The sequence below is a fragment of the Narcine bancroftii genome, chromosome 7 (genome assembly GCF_036971445.1).
Source record: "Narcine bancroftii isolate sNarBan1 chromosome 7, sNarBan1.hap1, whole genome shotgun sequence".
Lineage (NCBI taxonomy): Eukaryota > Metazoa > Chordata > Chondrichthyes > Torpediniformes > Narcinidae > Narcine > Narcine bancroftii.
Genome location: NC_091475.1, coordinates 188,622,536 through 188,648,514, shown reverse-complemented (window position 1 = coordinate 188,648,514; position 25,979 = coordinate 188,622,536). Strand labels below are relative to the sequence as shown.

At 42.0% G+C, this 25,979-nt stretch overlaps 1 protein-coding gene across 2 annotated transcripts in view; it reads right to left on the bottom strand.

Annotated features, from left to right (window-relative positions):
- LOC138739519 (copper-transporting ATPase 2-like) overlaps window positions 1-25,979 on the bottom strand; it is a 106,032-nt gene that overhangs the window by 31,787 nt on the left and 48,266 nt on the right. For both annotated transcript variants that reach the window (XM_069891757.1, XM_069891758.1), the window contains exons 11-13: window positions 18,850-19,004; window positions 9,308-9,442; window positions 2,969-3,163 (exon numbers count right to left, since the gene is read on the bottom strand). In XM_069891757.1, the coding sequence (XP_069747858.1) occupies window positions 2,969-3,163; window positions 9,308-9,442; window positions 18,850-19,004 (485 nt within the window). The remainder of the gene's footprint in view (window positions 1-2,968; window positions 3,164-9,307; window positions 9,443-18,849; window positions 19,005-25,979) is intronic.

Here is a 25,979-nt window from a genome sequence, read left to right as displayed (position 1 = left end):
AGTATTAATGGAAATTGGAGATTGATATTGATGCCACCTGGTTGGAGGTAGCCAAGACAGAATATAAGGTGTTGTTTTTTCAATTTGCAGGTGTCCTTCATTTGGCAGTACATGAGGACAGACATATCAGTGTATGGAGTGTGGAATTGAAGTGTTTAGCCACTGGGAGGACTGTACTGCACTAGATCACAGAATCTGTAAATTTTCTTGTTTATAACATTAGCAAACTCACCAATCTTTTTGGACCTCTCCTGTCACTAGTGAGGATGCAAAGATCTTTACTTGTCTCTTTCAATAATCTGGGATATACCCCATCAGGCCATGGGGTCTGATCCACCTTAATGCTCCTCAAAAGACCCAATGCCATTTCTTTCTTGATTTAAAATGCACAAAATCATACTCCATATCATATAAAGGGAATTTATGCCCTTCGCCATGGCGAACACCTAAATTCTCTTCTTTGTCTTTGAGTGGTATTATCCTATCCCTAGTCATCTTTTAGTTCTTAATCCAAATACTGTATATTTCGGCGTATAAGATGACCTTCAGATAAGACGGGTCTCCATTTTTAGCCTAAATTTCATGTTTTCATCATTTACAGGGCATATTCATCATATACCGGGCATATAAGATGACCCGCCAATTTTCTGTTCGATGTGTCAAAGCAGCTGCAAGGAATGTGCCAGACTGAATGTCCAGGTCTCCCAACAACAACCTAAACTTTGTTACAACACCCCAATAACCAAGTAACCAATCTGTAAATTAAGCAAGCAAGAGATTATAATAACAGAGATTAAAAATACCTTTGCTTCTGGTCGGGTAGGCTGCAGTTGGAGTTGGCAAAGGCAACTTTATTCTCTGCATCGAAGATGCTTTGCTGCCCAAGAGTGCTCAGTGAAGGGACCATGGCTATGTGTCTGCTTGTGGGGGCGGGTGGGGAGGGGGCACCAGTTGCTGGGCAGGAGCTTCGGCTCCCAGGCACCCAGGCAGTAGCAGGGACCATGGGGCTCTACAATTATAAAATGTCTGGGTGGGTTTTGGAAGTGGGGAGGTGGTTGCAACTGGACCATTTTTGTTTTTCCGGCCAGAAATTTAAGGTCATTTTTTTGTATCTGCATATGACGATCCTGTTTATGGTATGTTTTTTGGGTGCTTTGGGTCGTCTTATACCCCAAATATACATTGAGTGGTTTTCTTTTTGAGTAGAATTTAAAGTCTCATTTTAGTATCTGGCCTATAAGTTGACTCCTGAAATTGGCATGTTTTATTGGGTGTTTCGTCTTGTACGTTGAAATATACGGTATAAAATGCTTTGGGATTTTCTTCAATCCTGCTGGTCAAGCGCATTTCATTGCCCACTTTGGCCTTTCTAATGCACTGCATGAGCTCTTCCTTACAATTTTTATATTTCTCCTGATATTAGCTTCCTGGATCTTGCATATGACTCCTGTTTCTTTTTTGACCAAGTTCATGACTTTCAGGATTCTCTATTCTTTCTTCATGCATACTGATCCTGGACTCTAATTAATTGGTCATTAAATAACTTACACTTGTCACTGTGGGCTTGCCTGATAATATATTTATTCCTCCTACCTCCTTTCTGATCATGTCATAATTGGTCCAAGCTTCTCCATGTCCATAACTATCTTGAAACTTCAGGAAGACTGATCACTATTCTCAAAATGTATAAATCTATGAGTCTACACCAGCCATTCTCAATGGGAGCCCATGTACCACCCCTCCCCACCCCCACTGGCCACACTACATTTAACTAAAAGCCTTGTTTTCTTTTCAGCTCACGTAACATAATTTTTTTGGATGTTTTTTAGGCAGTCGGTAGGAGACCGCAGAGCCCACCTCACTGACAAAAGGCAAAGGAGGAAAAACCCAACACCCAACCCCAACCAACCAATTTTCCCTTGCAACCGCTGCAATCGTGTCTGCCTGTCCCGCATCGGACTTGTCAGCCACAAACGAGCCTGCAGCTGACGTGGACTTTTTACCCCCTCCATAAATCTTCGTCCGCGAAGCCAAGCCAAAGAAAAAAGAAGGAGAAAAGCATAGAAGAAACCAAAATTTGACTGCTTCACAGGGAAAGGGGCTCATAAACTTTGAGCAGAGTCCTGAGGGTGCTACAGCCAAAAAAAAAATGTTGAGAATGGCTGCTCTACACTATTTCTAGAATTAATGAGGAGCAGAAGGTATTATAAAAGTTCATTGGACTGAAAGCTAGTGGGTTCCCCAAATTCTCCTGATCTCCTTCCCAAGGTTTTGAGTGAGGTACCTTAGGAAAGAACAAATATACTTGTCTTCTTGCAAAATTCAATTAATTCTAGAACAATACCACAGATTTAAAGCTTGAAAATCTTACTCCATTATTTAGAAAGGAGGGAGAAAGAAATCAAGTAGCTATGGACCATTCAGACTAACAAGTGTAGGAGAGAAAATGCTGGAATGTATTAAGAATTGGTACTCAAAATATAATTGTAGGATTCAGCAATCACAAAATGACTTTACAAGAGGTTAATCATATTTGGCTTGCCTCTCAGAGATTTTTTAAGACATAACTAACAAAGGAGAAAATCAATGGGATGTGGTACATTTGCACTTCCTGAAAGCTTCATGTGATTACAGCCTAAACTGTGGATTGAGGGTTGGTAACAGCCAGGGTATGGGTTAGATTAAGAGGCTGTAAATAGTGATGTATATTGGCATCAGTGGGGTTCAGTAACTAGCTCACAATCTATAACAATGATTTGGTGAATTGGATCAATATAATACATTTATTAATAATACATAACCGGGGCAATGTTACCCCGCTCCTCTTTCCCCCTCCTTTTCCACAGCTTTGCAAACTTTTCTCCTTCAAACATTGAGTTTCATGTGCTTTTGCTCATTAAAATGTTCCTCCAGTGTAACCAGTCAGATTTGATTTTTCCATGGCAGTTGCTCTTAATCAACCACTGACCTTGTGTGCCATTTCTAGTGGTTCTCCTCCCTTGATGAGAATGCCATTTTGAGCGCCGATGCCTGTTCCCACCATGACAGCTGTGGGAACAGCCAGCCCCAAAGCACAGGGGCATGCAATAGTCAATACCGTAATGGAAGTCTTAAATGCAAATCTGACAATCAGCTCAGCTTTTGAAATATTTTTGGTGAAGCCCTAAAAAAAAAGCCAAAGATGCAATTTAATGTCATAGAATTAAAGATTTATGACACAGGGGGCTTTTCAGCCATTTCTTTTCATGCTGTAAATAAACAAGCCACTCCATCTAATCTCATCTTCTAGCATTTGTTGTGTAGTCCTGTACATCACAGTTCTTCAGGTGGACACCAAGCATTTCATCAATGTGTAATTCTTCCACTATGACTCCTCTTAGTAAAGAATCCCATACCTCCTACTAGATTTTGGGTGAAAAAATACAAAATTTCCCCTTTAATTAGATTTTGCTTGTTCATCTGAAGAAAATAGGTTCTTCTTATTTTTTCCATCTATGTCCCTTAGAATTTTATACTCACTAAATAAAGTTTTACTCAGTTCCAAAGAAAACAATGCCAATTTTTTCCATTTTCCCTTATTGCTAAAGTTTTCCAGTACTAGCAACATCTTTGGACATTCTTTTGCACCCTCTTTAGCATGCGCGCGCGTGCGCGTGCGCGCACACACACACACACACACACACACACACACACATAAAATTAAACATAATATATAGCCATTGGTGTATCTAGGCTTTGGCAGTTGGGGCAGAGAACAGGGGTGCCACTTGCAGGGAGGCGCCACTGACCTCGCCTTAACCGCCCAATATCGAAGTCTCTAGCCCAATAATCTCTGCATTTCTCTGGCTCTGGCTCCTGGTAGAACAGTTCCAGCTGTGAGAGGGATTATGGGTAAGGAAGAAGAAGACAGCCATTTTGCCCATTCAACCTGCATTGAATGAAGATGCGACGAGCGGTAGCGACGCTGGCTCGTGGGCACTGGATGGCAGAGACGGGCATGGAGCGCTCTGAGGCAGCAAGTTCTCTGCCGGTAGAGGCATCGTCAGACAAAGTGGGGGGAGGGGGGGTTACAATCGTTACAGGTTATATTAGTATGGCTATGGATAAATATGTCTTTAAAAGAGATAGATGGTGGGGGTTTAGTGTAGTTCTTTTCACAGAGTAGCATTTCACAAAAGATATCTCATTTAAAATGCAAGAGTTTTGCTGAAGCTAGACTTTGAGACTCCAGTTGTCTTTGCAGAAGCAATGAAGAATGCTGATCTATTGTGTATGGGCAATAAAGTCCAGGCTCAGAAGTACTGATAAGATCTTTCAAAGATTGGGTTTGGAGCCTTGGGAGAGGTTTTTGGTTTTTACAAGCAGAGAGAGGAAAAAACAAACAAGATTCTTCCAAGAGAGAGAGAGAGGTCAGTTCTACAGTAGCAGTTGAAGCTGCAAAATGGCAAGCTGGCAGGCTTGTTGAAAGACCCAATTTTGAAGACAGGTTGTGAGTTCTGAGTTCAGCCTGTTCAAAACTCTTGTAGTCCTGACAAGGGCTAAAGTGTTTCTCCTAAAATAAGGGAAACAAGAGGAAGTGTGTGGTGACCTGGAAGAAGAGGTTACCATTTAGAAAACCCATGATAGGGCAAGTATTTTTGGCAAGACACTAAAGTGACTGATTGGAGGAAATCAGTTTGTGTGTGTCTAACGAGCAACAAAACTCTCTCTGAAACCAACAACAACCTTCCTGAGCAGTAACCATTTAACTTTAGGCACCAGAGCCTGGTGAAGATTCAAAAATGCTAAATTCTGTAAACAGTATAAGAATTGCCTGATACCGGTGAACTTGGAGAAGTGAAAAGTGAATGATTGGACTGTGAAACAAAGAACTTTCCTGAGCAGATACACATTACGTAGATGTGAGTTTAGAATTAGAAGGGGGTTAAGTTAGGTTAAGTTTAGTTAATTGTAATAAGTTAAAGTTTGATCTTGTTATTATGTTTAAAGAAAATTAAAAGCAACTTTTGTTTAAGTAACCATTTGTCTTGGTGAATTTCTATTGCTGCTGGGTTTAGGGGTCCTCTGGACTCATAACACAATACCTCTGTGCCAGACAAGTTATGCACCTTTCTGCCAAGTCCTGAGGATGTCACAGCACTGAGGCAGTGGGAGAAGATAGATAACTTTGATCAGGTTCCCTCCACCACAGGAATATATGAACAGGAAGAAACTGTTCTTGTGGCCATGAAATACCAGTGCACAGGCTAGCAGTCTTCAGAACCCCTGGCTGCAGGGATGGTCATTTGAAACACATCAACCACTGGGCATGATGCTGCCTACAAATGAGGCAGCAGCATCAGGAGAGAACCAGAGCCTCCAACCATCATTCAAGTGGCTTGGAGTGGTCACCAAGGTCGGCGAGAAATCACCAGCCAGGCACGGGCTGTGGCAAAGATCCAGGCTTTGTTTCGAGGCTACCAGATCAGGAAATTATTAGGGAGCATTGGGAAGCACCTGGAGGTGGAGGAGGGAGGAAGCTCTGGGGGGGGGGGGGGGAAATCGAGGGAAGTATCCACAGATGCTGTTGGGGATAACCTCGAAAATGTCCACCTGCACATGAGAATGGTGTGAGATTTCAGAGCTGGAGAGGTGGTGAGCTGAAGAGTGCAACTCAAGAGAGACAAGCAATTTGGATTAAGCGCGACACTTGCTACAACCCCTGCAAAGTGAACAAACATATGAAGGCATCAGTGGTACATGAGCTTAGATAGGTACTCTATAAGCACCGTCAAAACATGTTGCCAGACTGAGATAAACAGGGAGATCGTCACTGTCTTTAGAATGAAAATGATAACAGCCTACAAATACATGGGGTTGGGTTGGGGGGGGGGGGGAGGGTCACTATACCTTATTTGGGAGGGCAATGCCTGTGAATGATTCCATTGGTATTGATCCTGTTGCCAGCTTTAACCTCCCAACAAAGTACAACATTTTCTTTTCCAAAGAAAGGTCAACCCTCATTAATTTTTATCTATGCTCTACCATCTGATTTCTGAAAAGAACCAATACAAAAGGGGCCAGATAGAAACCCTCCAAGCTGATAAATTCAAATAAAATGAGAAATATGAAATTTGTAGGACTGGGGGGGGGATATTAATAAAACCTCGCTCGCTCATATTCTACGATAATGTTTGTCATTCTTCAATCAGATTGTTAGAACTTTACCAAAGTTTATAAACTTTATAAAGAAAACAGCAAAGAGTTTAATTCAAAGAGCATTTTTGTGAGGGTGCGTCAATGTCAGTGGCAGCCCTAGGGCACCACTTTACCTAGGTACACCACTGTACCTAGTGGCTAACAAAGATTGTATGATAGATTATGGCATAACCTTCCTGCTCTTAAGTTCTATGGTGTGATCAACAAAGAAGGAATCCAGTAGGCCTTCTTAAAATGCATGACCTCCCTTATCTTTTTAAATATCTGTATGTATATACTCCATTGAGTCATATAGCAACCCTAAATAAAGGCCATGATTTTACTCAAGACATGATGAATAACAATGCTTTCATATCATCAATAATATGGAAGAATAAGGAAAATTAAATACATATTCCACCGTACTAACCAAAATGATAGCAATCAGCATTATCCAGGAGTTGAGAAAAAAGTTCAAAAGTAGGAGTGGTTTTCAACAGTCCCAATGTCTGCCCCTGCACTCCCATATGTGTTGCCCCACCATCAGTCTGGGTCTTTGGTCAGTACTACCTTATGTTGGCCTGTGCACTCTTTCAGTGCTGCCCTGAGGTTGGCTGAGGCACTGTTATTATTTAGGTAATGAATAGTGGCCAAAAATGTTTTTGCACCAGCCAGTAATTTGTCTTCAGATATACTCTTCAATTAAACTCTGATTTCTTGTAGGTATGTCGTGATCCTATTTTGATCTTTATCTCAATCTACATAACTACATTGGCTGATCCTTCAGTCATCCCTTTTCACTGCTGTGATCGACACTTAAACAATTACAGCCACCACCACTGATCTCATCTGAAAAGATGCCAGCCCAAGAGCTCAGAGTAAACTTCTGTAATAGGTATCTTGTATTTCACTATCTATCAGTGGCTTCATTCATATTTTATACATTATATTTCTTGCATTTATAACATTAAACAATAAACCCATACAATTTAGAATGCCTCAGAATAAAGTAGAAAATCTATAGAAAGAGAAAGAGCTAATGCTTCAGGATGAAGACTCTTCTTGTGCACAGCTCTGGAGGACAGTTCTGACGAAGGATCTTTCTATTGTTATTTTTGTCAATTTACCACCATCTGCACTTATTTTTTTTTAAACTTTGAATATCTTAGGATGGCAGTGTGTAATAAAGAAACTGTCACTGAAGAATTATACTTCAATAAAGTCATATTCTTATCTAGTATGTTTAATAATGATTGTAAGAGATTTCATTATTGCCTTTACATCCAAGCACTGGATCAACTGCCTGACTATTCTCAAGTTTAAAATATTGGTTGTAGAAATTTGCAGTTAATTTAAAGGAGCCATTAAAATCGACTGTCATATTTGTGAGAGTTCCTGATTCGCTTCATGTGAAAATCGAGCATTAAATTTACTGTTATTTGTCGATAATTCTTGAGTAAGTCTATGAAATCTAGTTTTTAGTGCTGCAGTGTGTACAAAAATGGCTGATTGGACAAACCTGAGCTTGAAAGTTTATTTTTAATTTTAAAGTCAGAACAACCATTCAGCTCACTTTCCATCCATTAAACCTTGCTGCCTCAATCATGACAAAGTGAGGAGTATGGAATAAGTTTTGAAAGACAGACAGAATGCAAGTACAGTCAGTGCAGTGCATTAGTGTGCAAACTTTTGAAGCAATGATACAAGCACTACAGCATGCTTATATGAACATCACAAAACAGACTTTGAATTAATCATTTTTTTAATTTTATTTCTTATTTTTTATTTATTTATTTTTTCTTTAAAAAAATATTTTCTCTATATATGTTTTCTTTTTTTCTTTTTTTTAGTTTTTTATTATTAGTTGTTTTTTTTTGTTTAACTTCTTTTTGTTTTTGTTTTTTTCATATATATTCTTATATAATAAAATTTTTTTGGATTAATAATTAATACTTAATTAATATTTTTTTTGTTTTTTTATATATATCGATCTTTTTTTTAAGATATATATTTTTTATTTTTTTTATTATACTAATAGTATTAATTCTTCACTCTTTATCGTGGGGGTGGGGAGGGGGGGTTTAGGGGCTAAAAATAGTTTTTTTTTAGTCTTAGTTTTTAGTTGTTGGGGGAGATGCCGAGATTGGTATTGTATTAACTATGTTACTTTGTACTTGTATTATTTTATTTTGTATTTTTTCTGTATGTGAATTACTTACTTTCTTCATATGTTAAAATTAATAAATAAAGTTTTGAAAAAAACAAAAAAACAAAACAGACTTTAATTAAGAACTGGGCAACTCAATCCAAGCAATAATGAGACCTATCTATACCTATCTTTTTGTGTGTCTCACTTGGTTCAGACTAGTAGTTACTAAATTATTGATATAAAATTGCTAGGAACCAACTTTTAAAAAAAGATGCAAAGAACAGAACTCTCAACTGCTGGGTTGTGGGTACATGTTGTGTTCATTAATTGTGATGGAATTCTTACTAAGAATCAGTCTTAAATTGACCATAGCTGAGTTGGGTTTAAATTCCCCACCTGCACTGATTTACTAATAATGTATTCATTAGCAACAAAAATAAAGGATTTTAAGGTGACTATTAATGCAAATGCTTAGTTCTGGTAAGACGCATACAGTCAGAGGAAGATCACATACCATCAGAGGAAGGTCATGCACCATTAGAGGAAGGTCACATATCATATACACATTTAGGTCAAATGCCGGTGCTAACTGAGGCAACTAAAATGTTCAGTTTCTTTCTCCTTGGGTGCTACTAAATGCCATGGGATTTTCAATTTTATTGAATTCAATTATGATATGACAGAATTACATCAGGTATTTATTGGATCAACTCTAGTTACCTCTTTCTCACCTCCTTATGACTGTTGGTGTTAAGTATCTTTATTATTGAGACAAAAACTAAACTGAAAACAAAAGCCAAAAAGGAGTTGTTTCCTGTCTCCGCATCCACCTTTGCTTCTCATGTTGGATTTACAAGGACTAACAAAAGCCTTGACTGTTTGCTTCGCAAGACTGACATTAAATTTCCCTTTACATTAAACAAACTGCACAGAACTTTGAGCATAAAGTTTCACAGTTACATGCATTTCATTGCTACTTACTGACAAGTTCTTTTTCATGACGCCAAAGTTAACAGAACCAATAATGATCCAGACGGTGAGTGTAAGCAAAGATATGACAACAATAAAAGGAGTAAAGTATCCACTCAGTTTGTCTGCAAGCTGTTGAATGGGAGGCTGCGGAAGTCAAAATGCATTTCACTTAAAATTTATAATATGAACCAAAGGTTAAAAATTATATTAATTTTAATTTTGGGACACAGCAGGTCCATCCCTCTCACGAGCCTGCACCTCCCAAATACACCCATGTGACCAATTAACCTGCTAACCCTGTATGTTCGGAATACCAGAGAAAATTCATGTGGACACAGGGAGAACACACAAACTCCATACTGGCAGCAATGGATCAGAATCTGCAATTGCATTGCAGTAACTGCTATGCTAGTAGTGCCACAGAACCGTACCGTTCTCACATAAAATCTTATTACTACATATTTCATTGAAAACCAGCCTTGCCTGTTTTATCTTTAACCTCCCTCTCTCTCCATTAACTGCAAAATTAGTAATGACCAAGCAATTTAGTCTGGATGAGAACAGGAGACTTAAAAAAAATGCAGGGCCAAACATTAAAATAACTATTAGAGGTACAAAAGATCTAGCTTGATAAAGAGGAATGATTCATATCTCTTGGTAGAATAGTAAATAACTAAGAATCACTGATGGAAGGATGAATGAGTTTGAGTAAAGAAATATTTTCACTCATTGAATGTTGTAGTTCTGGAATTCATGGCCTGGAAAAATTATGGAGATAAAAACTTTCTTCACATTGAAAGCTACCCAAAATGAGCTGCTACAAGGGAATGGACAGGATGGGCCATATGGGCCTATACAGTGGCATAAATGTCTCTCATTCAACCAGGTTCATAACGTAAATGTCAGTCAAATGCTGTTAGTTAAAGCATTTATTACCATCAGCAAGTCAGATCAGAGCAGTGGGTGGTTTAATGTGCAATTCATTCAAAGCAAATCTATGACAAGTGTGGGATTCGCAGGCTAAGACAGCATTTAACTGACCACCTTAAATATCCTTGAGAAGGTGGTGGTGAGCTGCCTTCTTGAACCACTGCCAAGCTTGACATGTGGGTGAATCTGCAATGCCTTCAGGGAGAGAGTTCCTGGATTTTAACCCAGCAACGGTGAAGGAAAGGCAATATATTTCCAAGTGAAGAATGGTGTTTGGTTTGGAAAGCAACTTCCAGATATAGCCTTATGGCTAAGATCAAGTGTAGAAACTTTCAGATGCCTTTGCCACCCTTGTCTTTCTGGTAGTGGTCATAGGTTTGGAAAACGCTCTCCAAGTGGCCTTTATTAGTTGCTGTAGTTCACTCTGTTGATATTACAAACCTTTACTACTGAGCATCAGTGATGTGATGAATGAATAGTTGTAGATGGGGTATCTATTGCACAGGTTGCTTTGCCTTGTATCATAGAACCTTAGAACACTACAGCACAGAAACAGGCTCCTTTGGCCCTTCTAGTCCATTTTTTGCCTAGTCTCACTGACCTGCACCCAGACCATAGCTCTCCATATCTCTCCCATCCATGCACTTATCCAAATTCTTCTTAAATATAAAAACGGACCCTACATTTACCACCTCAGCTGGCAGCTCGTTCCACCCTCCCACCATTCTCTGTGTGAAGAAGTTCCTCCTAAATTTTCCCCCTTCCACACTTAACCCATGTCCTCTGGTTTATATCTCACCTACCCTCAATGGTAAAAGCCTATCTGCATTTACTCTGTCTATCCCTCTCATAATTTTAAATACCTCTACCAAATCTCCCCTCATTTCTCTACGCTCCAGAGAATAAAGTCCTAACCTGTTTAACTTTTTCCTGTAACGCAGTTCCTGAAGTCCAGGCAACATTCTAGGAAACCTTCTCTGCACTCTTTCTACCTTATTGATATCTTTCCTGTAGTTAGCTAAGCTTTCTTTACAACCCTATCCACTTGTGATGTCACTTTCAGGGAATAATGTATCTGTATTCCCAGATCCCTCTGTTCTATTGCACTCCTCAGTGTCCTACCACTCTTCTTTGGTTTGTCCTTCCAAAATGCAACACCTCACACTTGTCTGCATTAAATTCCATCTGCCATTTTTCAGCCCATTTTTCCAGGTGGTCCAGATCCCCCTGCAAGCTTTGAAAACCTTCTTCATTGTCCACAATGTCTCCAAACTTAGTGTCATCTGCAAACTTGCTGATCAAATTTACCACATTTTCATCCATGATCATTGATATAGATGACATACAGCAATGCACCCAGCACCGATCCCTGAGGCACACCACTAGTCACAGGCATAGTCTGAGGAGCAATTATTCACCTCTACTCTCTGGCTTCTCCCATCCAGCCAATGTTGAATCCAGTTCACTACTTTCCCATGAATATCTAGCATCTGAACTTATCCTGACTAACCTCTCATGTGGGATCTTGTCAAAGGCTTTTTGAAAGTCCAGGTAGACAACATCCGCTGCCTTTCCTTCGTCAACTTTCCTGGTAACCTCCTGGAAACACTCTATAAGATTGATTAAACATGACTTATCACACAAAAGCCATGTTGAATATCCCTAATCATTTTCTGGTTATCCAAATATCCAATGTCTTGGAATACCTTCCAATAATTTACCTACCATAATTTACCAGCCTATAATTTCCAGGGTTATTCTTGGAGCCTTTTTTAAAACAATGGAACAACGTGAGCTACCCTCCAATCCCATGGCACCACACCCGTGGCCAAGGACATTTTAAATATTTCTGCCAAAACCCCTGCAATTTCTACACTAGCCTCCCTCAAGATGCGAGAGAATATCTTGTCAGGCCCTGGGGATTTATCCACCCTTTTTTGCTTTAAGACAGCAAGCACTTCTTCCTCATTAAATCTGATTAGATTCTATGATCTCATTGCTTGTTTTCCTTACTTTCCACAACTCTGTGCCTGTTTCCTGAATGAATACTGATGAAAAAAAAACTTTTAAGATCTCCTCCATCTTTTTTGGCTTCATACGAAGCCGACCACTCTGATCTTCAAGAGGGCCAATTTTGTCACACTATCCTTTTGCTCTTAATATACCTGTTGAATCCCTTAGGATTTTCATTCACATTGTCTGCCAAAGCAACCTCCTGTCTTTTTTTTGCCTTCTTGATTTCTTTCTTGAGGTTTTTTTGCATTTCTTATACTCCTCAAGTACCTCATTTGCTCCATGTTGCATACACCTGCTTTATATCTCTCTCTTCTTCCAAACCAATTCTCCAATATCCTTCAAAAACCAAAGTTTCCTATGCCTACTAACGTTGCTTTTAATCCTGACAGGAGCATACAAACTATGTACTCTCAAAATTTCACCTTTGAAAGTCCTCCATTTACCTCACACATCCTTGCCTGAAAACAACTTATCTCAATCCACGCATTCTAGATCCTTTCGAATAAATTTGGGAACCATACATGGAACACAACAGAGAAGTCCTACCGCAGACCTCCACCACCTAAAATGACAGAAGGAGAAGAAGACGAAATGAACTGACCTAGTGTGTAAAAGTAGAAGACACAAATTTCTTGTTTATTTTCATTATGTGATGACATTGTTTAATGGGTTTAATGTATCATATAGGTTGAACGTTGAGTGGGTGGGGAGGGGGGGGGTGAAGGAGGGAGGGAAGGGAGGGGGGAAAAGGGGAGAAAATGACACTGTGTATATTCAAGAGGGAAATGTTTGTGTGTATTTTGGTTAGTATGGTTCATAGTGTGAAAAATAAAAAAAATTTAAAATTTTTTTTTTAAAATTAGCCTTTCTGCAATTTAGAATCTCAACCCTAGGTCCAGACCTAACCTCCTCCATAAGTAACTTGAAACTAATAGCATTATGATTACTGGACCCAAAATGTTCCACAACAGATACTTCTGTCACCTGTCCTGTCTCATTCCCTGAAAGGAGATCCAGTATTACATTCTCTCTAGTTGGTACCTCTATACAGCCATGCATCGACTTGTGTCTGGGTTACATTCCAGAAGTGGGGATGCAAATCGATTTGGGTGTAAGTCAATCATTACAGGTAAAATTTACCGTACAACATTAATAAAATCTATTCCTCTGAGAACAAGATAAAATATGTTAAAAAATTGTCACAAATTTAATAACTGCCACCAGACAGCAATTTAAATTTCAAATCGGTGCTTGGATTGAAGTAGGGTACACAATCCTTTATCCAGAATCCTAGGGGGACAGTGCGTTCCAAATTTTGGAGTTTTCCAGATTTCGGAAAGCCAGATTTAAGCCCACCCGAATGGTGCTGTGGTATCCACCCCCACCCCCTCCCAACCTTCCAGCGCTGCCGTCTCCCCCCCCACCCCCCCGACTCGCGCTGCTGATCTCCCCCCGTAGCCCGCCCGACTCGCGCTGCCAGTTGTGATAGTACAGATTCTATCACCAATGATGTACATATGTACAGATGGTAGTGTAGGATGACTGTGATTGGCTGAGAGTGCAGCCACACCTACTGGCAGGTCTTAAAGGATTGCTCTTAACCAGACCAGGTCATTCTGGACTGGTTGACCTACTTGAGATAAGCTCCAGTCTTTTAGTTAATAAAAGCCTTGGTTTGGATCAACAAGTCTTTCGTTCTTTTGACGCGCACTACAATTTTATTAACTAAAAAAATTTTGAAGGGATGGGCCGTATGCTACAGCTGAGATGCCTTGACATCGACCCACAGTCAGCTACAGCCTCGAATGACTTTAAGCACTGGGTGAGATGCTTCGAAACATACTTACAGCTCTCTGATCCTGCCGTGATAGAGGACAACCATCAACTACTAATATTGATGACTATGGTGTCCCCGAGAGTCTACCAGAGTGTCCAGGATATGACCACTTGTGCCACAGCCATGAAGGTGCTGAAAGAGCTCTATGAGTAACCGGTGAACAGGGTCTATGCTCGATACAAACTTGCTACAAGGAGGCAACAGCCCAGTGAGTCTTGTAAAGCTTATATTCAGGCACTAAGGGCAATGGGCAGGGACTGTGCCTGCACAGACAGAACTACTGCGGAGGCCACAGACAATCTCATTCTGGATGCTTATGTGGCTGGGGTTCGATCGAACGAGGTGAGGCAGCGCCTGCTAGAGCACGGGGGAGAAAACCTAGAGGACGTGATCCAGATCGCAGAGACGATGAAGGCTGCGGTCTTAAGTATGGACATGTACTCTCGGGGCTGGACCCAACACTCTGATGTGAGTAGGATACCCTCCCTCTACCCTACTACTGCCGCTATGCTGCCCGATGCAACCCCAAAGTGTTATTTCTGTGGAAGGGACAAGCACAGCAGGTTCTAGTGCCCGGCGAGAAAAGTCAGGTGCCAGGTGCCTTAAAAATGGCCACTTTGCTGTAGTCTGTTGCTCCAAAATGGCCACCGTCAAACACAGTGCCTTGTGTGAAGCCAAATCGCCACTCTCCATTTCAAACACTTCTTTCTCAGAGCTCTCTTCTAATGAGAGTGAGGAATCCACCGTGCGGCAGCACCTGACATCACGGGGCAGACACAGAGCACGAAGGTACAACCCACCATCACCGCAATGACGTTCACCATACCTCACGAAGCAATGTCTGACCAGGCCCAAGCCCCGACCTCAATGTCCGCCGCCGCCACTGCTGCCGACCAGGGACCTGCCGCCGCCGCCGACCAGGGCCCTCCCGCCGCTGCCAACCAGGGCCCTCCCGCCGCTGCCGACCAGGGACCAGCCACTGCTGCTGACTGGGGACATGCCGACGATGCCGACCCAGTACCAACCGACGTTGCCGACCGGGGACCCGCCACTGCTGACCGCGCCACAGTCGACTGTCCCACCGGCGATGGCAAGCAGCAACCCCCAACACTTAACTTTGGCTGCAATCAGCAACACCATCTCCCGACACTGTTTTTCCAGGCCCAACTGTTTGTGTGACGTCTTCATGCACACGTTGCATGACGTCATCACGCAAGACTCCACTGTCTACATTACAAGTCTCTGCATCAATAACCCTCGACCTGGACTTCCCCCAACCCCTCACAAAAGCAATGGAACTGATTAAAGTGCATGGACACTATAACTGCTTATTTGACTCGGGGTCAACTGACAGTTTTATCCGCCCGGACCTGGCCCACCATTGTGGACTGGCTATTCTCCCCACTGCACAGAGAATTTCATTGGTGACCAGATCGCTCTCGACTGGGGTAAAGGGGCACTGTGTGGCGACACTGAAAGTCCAGGTCATCACGTTCACAGACTTCAAACTATTAATCCTTCCCCAAATGTGTGCCCCTGCTCTGCTGGGACTGGATTTTCAGTGCCAGTTTCAAACCATTTCCCTGCACTTTGAGGGGGCCTCATGCTCCGCTCTCGGTCTGTAACCACTCCACCCCAGGAACCACCTGCCAGCAGCAGCCTGAGCCACCTGCCCCCTCACCTGTAGTCTCTCCACCTCCGAGTTGCTCCGTCCAGTCCTTTTACGACGCCACATCTGGTACTCTAAGAATGACCACTTTGTTGACCGAGTGACTCTGCTCCATGCGAACCCGCATTATGCCTACATTGAGTACCCGGATGGACAGGAGGACACAGTCTCGGTAAGGGACCTAGCCAAAGCCGGATCAGGCGCAGCAGTGCCTTTAACCCAACCTCCCCCTATTCCTTCTCCCCCAGGTCATGTGCTTGAACAGAGGGACCAGCACCACCCCACCAGCTCAGGCCAGACTGTCAACAACACCATTGGGGAATTGAGTGAAGCAGTGGCTGCATCCTACAGGCCTGCCAGCGTCACGACTCCGGTGACCCTAATCTCAGCGCCATGGCGGTCACGCCAGATGGTCAGGCCCCCTGACTGGTACAGCCCCTAACCTCCATCCACCCTGGGGTCGGTTCTCAAAGAAGGGGTGAATGTGAGAGTACAGATTCTATCACCAATGTGTATATGTACATATGTATAGATGGTAGTGTAGGATGACTGTGATTGGCTGAGAGTGTAGCCACACCTACTGGCAGGTCTTAAAGGATTGCTCCTAGCCAGACCAGGTCATTCTGGACAGGTCGACCTACTTGTGATATGCTCTTGTCTTTTAGTTAATAAAAGCCTTGGTTTGGATCAACAAGTCTTTGGTTTGTTCGACGCGCTCTACACCGGTCTCCCGCCCTCACCCGCCTGACTCGCACTGCCTGCCTCCCTCCCTTGCCCGCCCAACCCGCGCTGCCAGTCTCTCCCCCTCGCCCGCCCGACTCGCACTGCTGTTTCTCTCCCCACTTGCTGGATTTTGGAGCTTTCTGGATTTTAGATGTCCGGATAAAGGATTGTGTACCTGTAAATTGTACTTCATTGTATGAAGTGCTGCGGACGCTGGACATCCTGCGGAGTCTCCGATTTAATAACCATAATATGCTCTTAATTTTTTTCTTCTTAATCATGTTTGTTTTATCAGCTCAGTAGCTGGATTGGTTCTAGAAAGGAGTATACAGGCGGCACTTGGATACTGTGTGTTGGGGCTCTTCCTGGCATCAGTTGCATAGCTGCAGGAATGCTGGGTGACTGACAGAGGAGACCAGAATGAGAAAGGGAAGGTAGAAGATGGGGGAGAGAATAAAAGAAGTATAGTGAGGAAGAGAGCGTCAGAGAGCAGAAGTAGGGACATATCTGCAGTCGAATGTCATTCAATTGGGCATAAGTTGAGGTATGTTGATTTAGAAAACTTTCCTGAACATATGTGACAAACTCCAAGCCATTCAGCCCTATTACTTCTCAATTATTTTTATTGGTTAGTTATATATTGTGCTATAAGATTCAAAAGAAAAAAATAAATTATTACAAAAAAAATCTTTTCATGATAAAAAAAATCCAGAGCACAATCGTACTGAAGAATAGAATTAACAACACAAAAAAAACCAAACAAACAAGCAAAAGTATATTTTATTAATCAAAACTCCCTACCACTAAGCAAGGTGAAAAGTCAACATATGGGAATCAAGTGACAACTATTTGGAAATGGACAGCAGAGCAGCAAAGGTTATGATAATAGTTCATTAATGACCCCCATGTCTTTTAGAAGTTAATATTTGAATCTTTGATGGCATATCTAATTTTTTTCTGAACTTAAACAAGACATAATGCCATTTAATCATTGAATATATGTGGGAAACTGCCAAAATGTTTGGACTGGAAGTCAGCCTGAAGAGGTCCTCCATCTGCCAGCTCCCCACCATGACTACCAGCCCCCCCCCCCGCCACATCTCCATCAGGCACACAGAACTCAAAACGGTCAACCAGTTTACCTACCTCGGCTGCACCATTTCATCTGATGCAAGGATCAACAAAGAGATAGACAACAGACTCGCCAAGGCAAATAGCGCCTTTGGAAGACTACACAAAAGAGTCTGGAAAAACAACCACCTGAAGAAACACACAAAGATCAGCGTGTACAGAGCCGTTGTCATACCCACGCTCCTGTTCGGCTCCAAATCATGGGTCCTCTACCGGCATCACCTACGGCTCCTAGAACGCGTCCATCAGTGCTGTCTCCGCTCCATCCTCAACATTCATTGGAATGACTTCATCACCAACATCGAAGTACTCGAGCTGGCAGAGTCCGCAAGCATCAAATCCATGCTGCTGAAGACCCAACTGCGCTGGGTGGGTCATGTCTCCAGAATGGAGGACCATCGCCTTCCCAAGATCGTGTTCTATGGCGAGCTCTCCACTGGCCACCGAGACAGAGGTGCACCAAAGAAGAGGTACAAGAACTGCTTAAAGAAATCTCTTGGTGCCTGCCACATTGACCACCACCAGTGGGCTGATATCGCCTCCAACCGTGTATCTTGGTGCCTCACAGTTCGACGGGCAGCAACCTCCTTTGAAGAAGACTGCAGAGCCCACCTCACTGACAAAAGTCAAAGGAGGAAAAACCCAACACCCAATCCCAACCAACCAATTTTCCCTTGCAACTGCTGCAACTGTGCCTGCCTGTCCCGCGTTGGACTTGTCAGTCACCAACGAGCCTGCAGCAGACGTGGACATACCCCTCCATAAATCTTCATCCACGAAGCCAAGCCAAAGAAAGAAAGAATATGTGGGTTGAGTATTATCTTTCCATCAAAATTGCATGTCTATCTATCAATGAAGTAAAGGATAAAATTCAATTTTGAGTTGGAGTCAGTAAAACATCATCTTGAAATGAACCAAATAGAGCAATTAAAGGGCAAGGTTCTAATTTAAACTTGAGAATCACCGATAATGTTTGAAAGATATCTATCCAAAATTTTTCTAAACTAGGGTCAAGTCCACATTACCATTAACTTCCCCCAGATACTGTCACTCACTTATGCTCATCCAACCTGCATGTCTTTGGGATGTGGAGGTAACCCTAATGGTCATAGGAAAGACATGCAAATACCATACAGACAGAACCATAAGTTAGGATTGAACCTGGGACCACAACTCTACTCACTACACCTCCATGCTGTCCCTCACAGTATATACACACAAAGAGCGCAAACATGGCAGATTTACCTTTGATGTCTGTGCTTCTTCGACTAGTTTAACAATCTGTAACAATGTTGTGTCTGAACCAACATGGGTTGCCTGAATCAACAGAGTCCCTTGTGCATTAATAGAACCAGCAATCACTATACTTCCTTCTCTTTTCACAATGGGCATCGGCTCTCCTGAAAAGTAAAAATATTAAGTTAATCAAGCACAATGCAACTTTGTAGTCTTACTTCCATTCTCAATATGAACACACTATCCACACATAAGCAAATTACCAAGTCAAATTAATAACACAAACTGAGCTGGACAAATGTTTTCAAGTAACAAGGATATTCATGAGCTGGAGATATCCAAGAGGGGATCCATGAATTCTGATTAAAGACTGAACACATTTGGGATTCCCACCTTCAAGATGATCTCACAGAAGTAAATTCTTAATAATTAAATATGTTTCCCAGGATCATTATCTGAATTAAACTACTGGTATACAGATAACAGAAGGTAACACAAATTCAAATGGGTAAAATGCAAATGTTGGCTCTCACAACCATCTTCTATATTCCAAAAATCAATATTTGGTAAATCTTGCACAGATCACTATAGAGGTAGAATTGTCAGAATCATAGAGATTATTGAAGTTACAGTTGTAGTGGTAGAGAGAATGGGTACACCAGAATCTTATAGGTAAATTAAATAAAGCAAGTCATCATCCAACATCTATGGAAAAAAACCCCAAAATTTAATACAGTACTTTAGTACATCTGGCACAGTGGCTGCAGTTCTGGATGTGGAGAAGGCCTTCGACAGATTGGAGTGGGACTTTTTGTTCAAGGTACTGGAGAAATTTGGATTGAGTGATGTCACTTTATTGTAAACCCCAAGCAAAAATTATTAAAAATGGGCAGATAACTCCAGTATTTCCATTGAGCAGGTCCAGTAGGCAGGGCTGTCTACTGTCCCCAGTGCTTTTTATACTGGCAATTAAGCCACTGGCAGAAGCCAATCGGCAGGATCCAAACATAAAGGAATTCAGATGACCCAGGTGAAACACAAAATCAGCCTTTTCACTGATGATGCATTAGTATATTTGACAGACCTTGTTGGGAGGAGGGGTGTCGTTAGACAGGCTGAGGTTTACACTGGAGGATTATGGGAAGGTCGCAGCGTATAAGGAAAATCTGGACTAAAATGTGATTATGCCTTTGACAAATGGGGATTATAGAAATATCAACAGAGACAACCATTTAAATTGCTGCAAGAAGGCATTAAATATCTGGGGATGAAAGTTGACAAAGATTTATGCAACTTATACAAATTTAATTATCTCCCTTTACTCTGGAAGATTGCAAGTTGGAGGACTCTGCCCATTACACTGGTTGGCACAGTAAACTGTGTCAGAATGAAGGTGATGCCAAGGCTCCAGTATCTTTTTGAATAGTTACCTGTTTTGTTGCTCCAGGGCTTTTTTTAAGATGTTCAGTGAATGTATCAGAAGGTTTCTCTGGAACGGTAAAGTGGTTAGAATCTCCATGGAAAAATTGACATGGGACTATAATTTGGGGTATGTAAAATTACCTGATTTCAAAAAATGCTACTAGACACAATTTATCACCTCACTTTTTAAGGAAAGGCCCTCCCCCTTTCTGGGTACAAATTGGACTACGTGCGGTAGGTGAAAAGATAGCAGGAGGGTTTATATATGGGACATCAAATTTATTTCAAAGAAAATAGATAACCCAATATGTAAGCATGTACTTCAGATTTGGCAAAGAATAAATCAAATATTGGATTGAAGGAAGGGATATTGTTATGAGTCCAAAGCTCAGCAGCAATGGATATTCACCACATAATTACTTAAATAAAAGTTGTTTTTAATTATTTTTAAACATGAAAACAAAATCAAACTTTAACTTATCTCTATTAACTTAACTAACCAAACTTAACCCCCTTCTAATTCTAAGCGTATGTGTATGCAACGTGTGTGTAAATTTAAGAAAAGTTCTTTGGTTCACAGTTCAATCTCACTTCTCATTCTTCCAAGTTATCTGGTTGCGGGCAATTCTTATACTCTGCATAGAATTTAACATGTATAAAGTTCACCGGGGTTTGGTGTTGAAAAGGTAAATGTTTACCGCTCAAAGTGGTTCTCGTAGGTTTGCAGAGAGATATGTGTTGTTCCAGGATTTCCACAATTGAGGTGTCACCATTAGTCACCTCAATGTCTTGCTGATGAAACTTTCCCCATCAGGGCTCTGCAGATGATAACCTCTTTCTTTCAGGCTACCAGAGAGTTTCTTTCTGTTCCCCTTATTCCAAGAGAAACATCAGACAGATAGCACTTCCAGCCATCCACCACTCTGGAGTTTCTGTTTCAGTTCCAACAAGCTTCTCCTAGCTGACACTGTTCATCTCTCTCTCTCTCTCTCTCTCTCTCTCTCTATCTGAGATTCCAAGTGCCAGCCACATGTCCTTCCTCTCTCTCACTTGCAAAACCCCCTCCTTCTCCACCAGACAATAGGAGTTAGTCTTCTGCTCTCATCTGTAGTTTTAGATAAACAATAACCTCTCAATGACCTTTGAGTGAGCACTTTGCAGAGAGGTCAGAAGTCCTGTAAAATGTCCAACACAGACGACCTGACTCCTCCAAGACAATGGTCTATTCATTTCATGACATAATTTCAATTAGCACCTACTTGTGCAATGTGCATAGCATTCTCCATAGTTTCTGTAAGTCACTGAATATGAATTCTTCAGTATTTCAAATAAGATCTGTTTTAAAATGTGTGTATGTATGTAACCTACTCTAATTTTACCAATTTATCTCCAAAATATTCCATCACAATATCTCCCAAAACAAATTTATACCCTTAACTCTGGTAATAATATCCTGGACACCTGGTGCCAGAAAGGGATCAGGTGTATTGAGGATTGTTACAAGCAAAGGCAGCTTATGTCATTTGAGCAATTGAGAAACAAATACAATTTGTCTAATAGAACATTCTTCTGCAAATAAGATCTTTCTTAAGGGAAAAATTGGGACCATCATAACATGGAAATTCTAATTCGACAGGGGAATGTGTGTAAATTTACCTCTAAGATGTATTACATTTTCCAAAGTGCAGGCCTGAAGCCGGGCTTACACTTGTCAAGGCAGAGATGGGAGTCGGATTTGGGCACATCAATTCAGAGTGGTGCAATACCTGTGTCTGGACAGCGTGAATGGAGTCATCAATGACAGATACAGGTTGGTGGAAGACACCTTTTTATACCAGCTGTTCTTCTTTGGCTTGGCTTCGCAGACGAAGATTTATGGAGGGGGTAAAAGTCCACGTCAGCTGCAGGCTCGTTTGTGGCTGACAAGTCCGATGCGGGACAGGCAGACACGGTTGCAGCGGCTGCAGGGGAAAATTGGTTGGTTGGGGTTGGGTGTTGGGTTTTTCCTCCTTTGCCTTTTGTCAGTGAGGTGGGCTCTGCGGTCTTCTTCAAAGGAGGTTGCTGCCCGCCAAACTGTGAGGCGCCAAGATGCACGGTTTGAGGCGATATCAGCTCACTGGCGGTGGTCAATGTGGCAGGCACCAAGAGATTTCTTTAGGCAGTCCTTGTACCTTTTCTTTGGTGCACCTCTGTCACGGTGGCCAGTGGAGAGCTCGCCATATAACACGATCTTGGGAAGGCGATGGTCCTCCATTCTGGAGACGTGACCCACCCAGCGCAGCTGGATCTTCAGCAGCGTGGACTCGATGCTGTCGACCTCTGCCATCTCGAGTACTTCGACGTTAGGGATGAAAGCGCTCCAATGGATGTTGAGGATGGAGCGGAGACAACACTGGTGGAAGCGTTCTAGGAGCCATAGGTGATGCCGGTAGAGGACCCATGATTCGGAGCTGAACAGGAGTGTGGGTATGACAACGGCTCTGTATACGCTTATCTTTGTGAGGTTTTTCAGTTGGTTGTTTTTCCAGACTCTTGTGTAGTCTTCCAAAGGCGCTATTTGCCTTGGCGAGTCTGTTGTCTATCTCATTGTCGATCCTTGCATCTGATGAAATGGTGCAGCCGAGATAGGTAAACTGGTTGACCGTTTTGAGTTTTGTCTGCCCGATGTGATACCAGCTGTACCTCACATAAAAAAACACATACCGGTAAATTAAAGCTAGAAATTTTGGAAATGAGCTTTAGGAATGGTGTGGAAATTGGAAACTTTGTCCCCTCCACCTGGCTATGTAGAAGGGCAAGATCCTTCTGGGAGGACCTGGGGGACATTCTGAAAAAAAAAATGATAAAAATGGATTTTCCACAGGATCCAGAATTGTACCTTCTGGGGGGATATTGGGGACATGAGTTTTAGACTGTATAAATACCAAATTCAGATTGTAAAGGTCATCCTGTTGGTTACCAGGAAGTGTATAGCAGATACATGGAAGTTCAACTCTTAATTAGATACCACACGATGAAATATGGAAATACAGAATTGCATTCCCTTGGAGAAAATCACAGAGAATCTAAGGAGGAAATATAATACATTCTTTAGAGTATGGCAACCCTATTTGAAATACAAGGGCACACAGATTTGACTAGCCCCCCGCCCCTTTGAAATTATGGGTATTGTAACAATCTGTCCCAGCAGGGAAATAAGTGGAATTAAGGAAGTAGGATATGACACAGATGACATGCTTTTGTTTTTAATTCTTTCTTTTTAAAAAAAAACAACTAACCTAACTATAAAATTATAACACGAAAAAAAACAAGAATCAACTGAAAAAAAACCTTAAAAAAAACTACAGCAGGTCTAGTATTCCCCTCAATTAACTGGGTGCGCTTGCCGAAAGTGGCAGACGACTTAAGAAGCAACATAGTCATCCACCTCCCCCCAACCAAACATTTTTAATTAATTACAAATAAAATCTTCACATTTAACCCACAGCTATGATCATCATCTTCTATTTCACCTTCTTCCCATTCCCATTCTTCTTCCCAGACAGCTTCACTGGTGGTTTCAACAACTCTTAACTTACTTTATTATCTGGCAAAGAATTAGCAAAAGTTAATGCCTCAAAATCACTCTCAAAAAAGTAAGTCTGATTACCATAAAACACTTTTAGTATTGTGGGTTACTGAAAAACAAACTTATATCCCTTTCTCCATAATACAAACTTAGCTGAATTAAATTATTTACGCCTTCTAATTATGTCTTGACTCAAATCAGCATTAAAAAAAACCCCTATCTCCCTGAACCATTAAAAGGCCCTGATTTTGTCTTGCTTTTTGAACTGCTAAATGTAGAATCATCTCACTATCTTGGTATCGCAAACATCGGTTAAGAACCGCCCTCAGAGGTTGACCTGGAAAAGGCGTTTTCCTTAATGCTCGGTGTGCTCTATCTAATTCTAATCCATCTGGAAAAGCTTCTACCCCAATGTCTCAGGAATCCATTGCTGAAAAAGTTTTACTGGCTCCATCCCTTCTATATCTTCAGGAAGACCCACTATCTTAATATTATTAGATCGACCCTGATTTTCCAATGAGTCAATTTTCTTCAACAGATCTCTCTTCTGAATATCCCAACCCGTAAACAAATCTTCAATATAATCCATTCTTTCCTTGTATTGGTCCACTTGACTTTCACAATCACAAAAGCCTCTTCAATTTTCTTAAATTTATCTTGAACAATGTCCACTGCTTACAAACATTTGTTAACAACCATTTTCACTGTAGCAACATCTTTACAAATACCACTCATTTTCACTTTCAGAGCATCAAATTGATCATAAATTCAGACAAAACCAGCATTCATTTGAACAGTCATATTCTCCATCTGTTTTGCAATATTTTCCAATATCAGATGCACAGCTTCAATTCCCACTACTGTCTTCCGTTCAACTGTAGAAGAAATAGATTTTAAACTCTGAGAAATGCGAGTTGCTTGGGGCATAATACTGGCTGCAGCCATTAGAATTGTTTTTTCTTCGTCTTCTAAAAATGCAGGACTTTCTTCTTCTTCCTCTTCACTTGCAGCTTCTCCCATCTGAGCCTCCTGGCTGCGGGTCTGGACCTCTGTCCACATCGAGTCAACTTCATAAGCACAATGATGGCCGAGCACCCCCAGCGCCCGGAGCCCGGTCGAGAATATTGCGCATGCACAGATCTTCAAGCGTGTCCGTTGCAACCACTACACAGTCGAGCCCCCAGCCACGCACAGCTGTTTGCGTTCACTTCCGAACACCGCTCCGTGAGTCGCAGACACCTTGGCAGCACGCTTGCTTGTGCTCGCCTTCATCCGGGTCCAAAACGAGACTCAAGATGCCAGTGCCATCTTGCAGAACCGAACACAAGGAGGGCACCGGCGTCACATTCACCTTGCCCGACAAAATCCGCTGAGGTTTGGGTACAGCACCAGTCGATACCAGAGGCTCCTTCTGGAAGGTAGCCTCTTCTGCACTTTCTGCTCATTTTAAAAATAGCTTCCTCGCTGGTTGACCTTTTTTATTCACTTCCACTTTTTTTCTAAAGTTAAACAACTTCTAAAAACTTTTTTCCAAGCTTGGTAATTCGAGCATTAATTAGTTCAGTTAGGGAGAGGTGTCATTGCACGTCTTCTCACTATGCCATCTTGCCACGCCCCCTTCTTTCTTTTTATTCTTTATCTTTTATTATTTAGTCAACCTGGTCATTTTTCCTAAGATTCCCTTACCAGGATCATGAAGATGGTCTGCTCCCTAGAAGCTGCAGCTCACCATGTAGAGGTCTTCGATGCTCGCTTCCCCCAACCTCCGGTCTGGCCGATGCTGATGACAGCAGTCGCTGAGGGGCCCCACAAGGAGGAGACTATCGCAGCCGCCAACGCAGTCTCCTGCTGTAAGTACTGTGGGTCCCAGTGTGGGTCGGACAGGCGCTCCTGAAAGAACTGCCCTGCAATGAGCTCACGTTGCTCCCGATGCGTCAAGGCCACTTTGCTAATGTGTGCCTCTTCAAACCCACCAGGAGCACTGCAGACCTCCCTGACAACTGGGAGCCCCTTCTAGCTGTCTGGATGCCCCCACGTGCAAGTGCCAGGCAGTGTCATTACTCCACTTGCCACTTCTGCCTGCAACAATGACATCATTTCCAGTCCAGCCGTCCAAACATACCGTCACCATGTGCTCACCACATGCGCC